Source organism: Cebus imitator, unplaced genomic scaffold (assembly GCF_001604975.1).
Source record: "Cebus imitator isolate Cc_AM_T3 unplaced genomic scaffold, Cebus_imitator-1.0 Scaffold518, whole genome shotgun sequence".
Taxonomy (NCBI): Eukaryota; Metazoa; Chordata; class Mammalia; order Primates; family Cebidae; genus Cebus; species Cebus imitator.
Window position 1 is genome coordinate 979,364 of NW_016107833.1, and position 759 is coordinate 980,122.

Sequence of the window (759 nt, forward strand, 5' to 3'; positions counted from 1 at the left end):
AAAGAAAGAAAGAAACTTCCACAACTTGTCTCATTTCTTCAAATAATAGAGCAAGTTACTTTTCTAGGCTGACAATTAGTCCTGTATTGGCAGTGCTACTGGCTATGAAACTCACCACCAAAGGTAAATGATTAAATTGAAACATCTGGTAGGTGTTATAGTAACAGATGATACTTTTATTTTTTGTAAGTCCAAGTTTGCTCCCTTGGTCTGTTGCAAGAGCACAAATAGATAAGAAACCAGGTTGCAAAGCATGTTCTGGAGCATTATCATTGGCCACTTTAATAAGAGGTACTCTATCTCTAACTGACACAATAGCATGGAGCCCTTCAACACTTGGTAACTTTTTATATAAGAATGACTTTAAGTCATCTGCCATGATGAAACCCCTTCTCTCGCAGGATCAATCTCTATGCCTGGGGTTTTTGGGCTTCCTGGTTCTCTCCGCTGTCACTTCAGGGACAGCTTTAAAGACTGGTTCCTCCTCAAGCCGCTGTCACATGATTCATTGATAGTTTTATAAGAATATAAAATAATTATAGGCCTCAAATTATTTCACCATTTTTCATCAACAATGTCTGGCATTAAAATTAAAATAACCATGCAAGGAAACATCAAGAAAATCAACAAAATGGGAATTGACTTTTTGGATTCCAGATAATTGAGATATAAGGCACAGAATTTAAAATAGTTGTTCCTATGTTCAAGTAGATAAAAAAAATAAAGTTTTAAATTTTGTCAGAAACTAGAAACTACTTT

The 759-nt window shown here is 35.0% G+C and overlaps 1 protein-coding gene across 1 annotated transcript; it reads right to left on the reverse strand.

The window, feature by feature from the left end:
- Positions 1 to 15: 15 nt before the first annotated feature.
- Positions 16 to 503, reverse strand: LOC108292993 (ragulator complex protein LAMTOR3-like). Its single transcript, XM_037733348.1, has one exon. It carries the CDS (start codon positions 377 to 379, stop codon positions 56 to 58), a length of 324 nt encoding a protein of 107 aa, XP_037589276.1. The 5' UTR covers positions 380 to 503; the 3' UTR covers positions 16 to 55.
- Between the last annotated feature and the right edge of the window lie 256 nt (positions 504 to 759).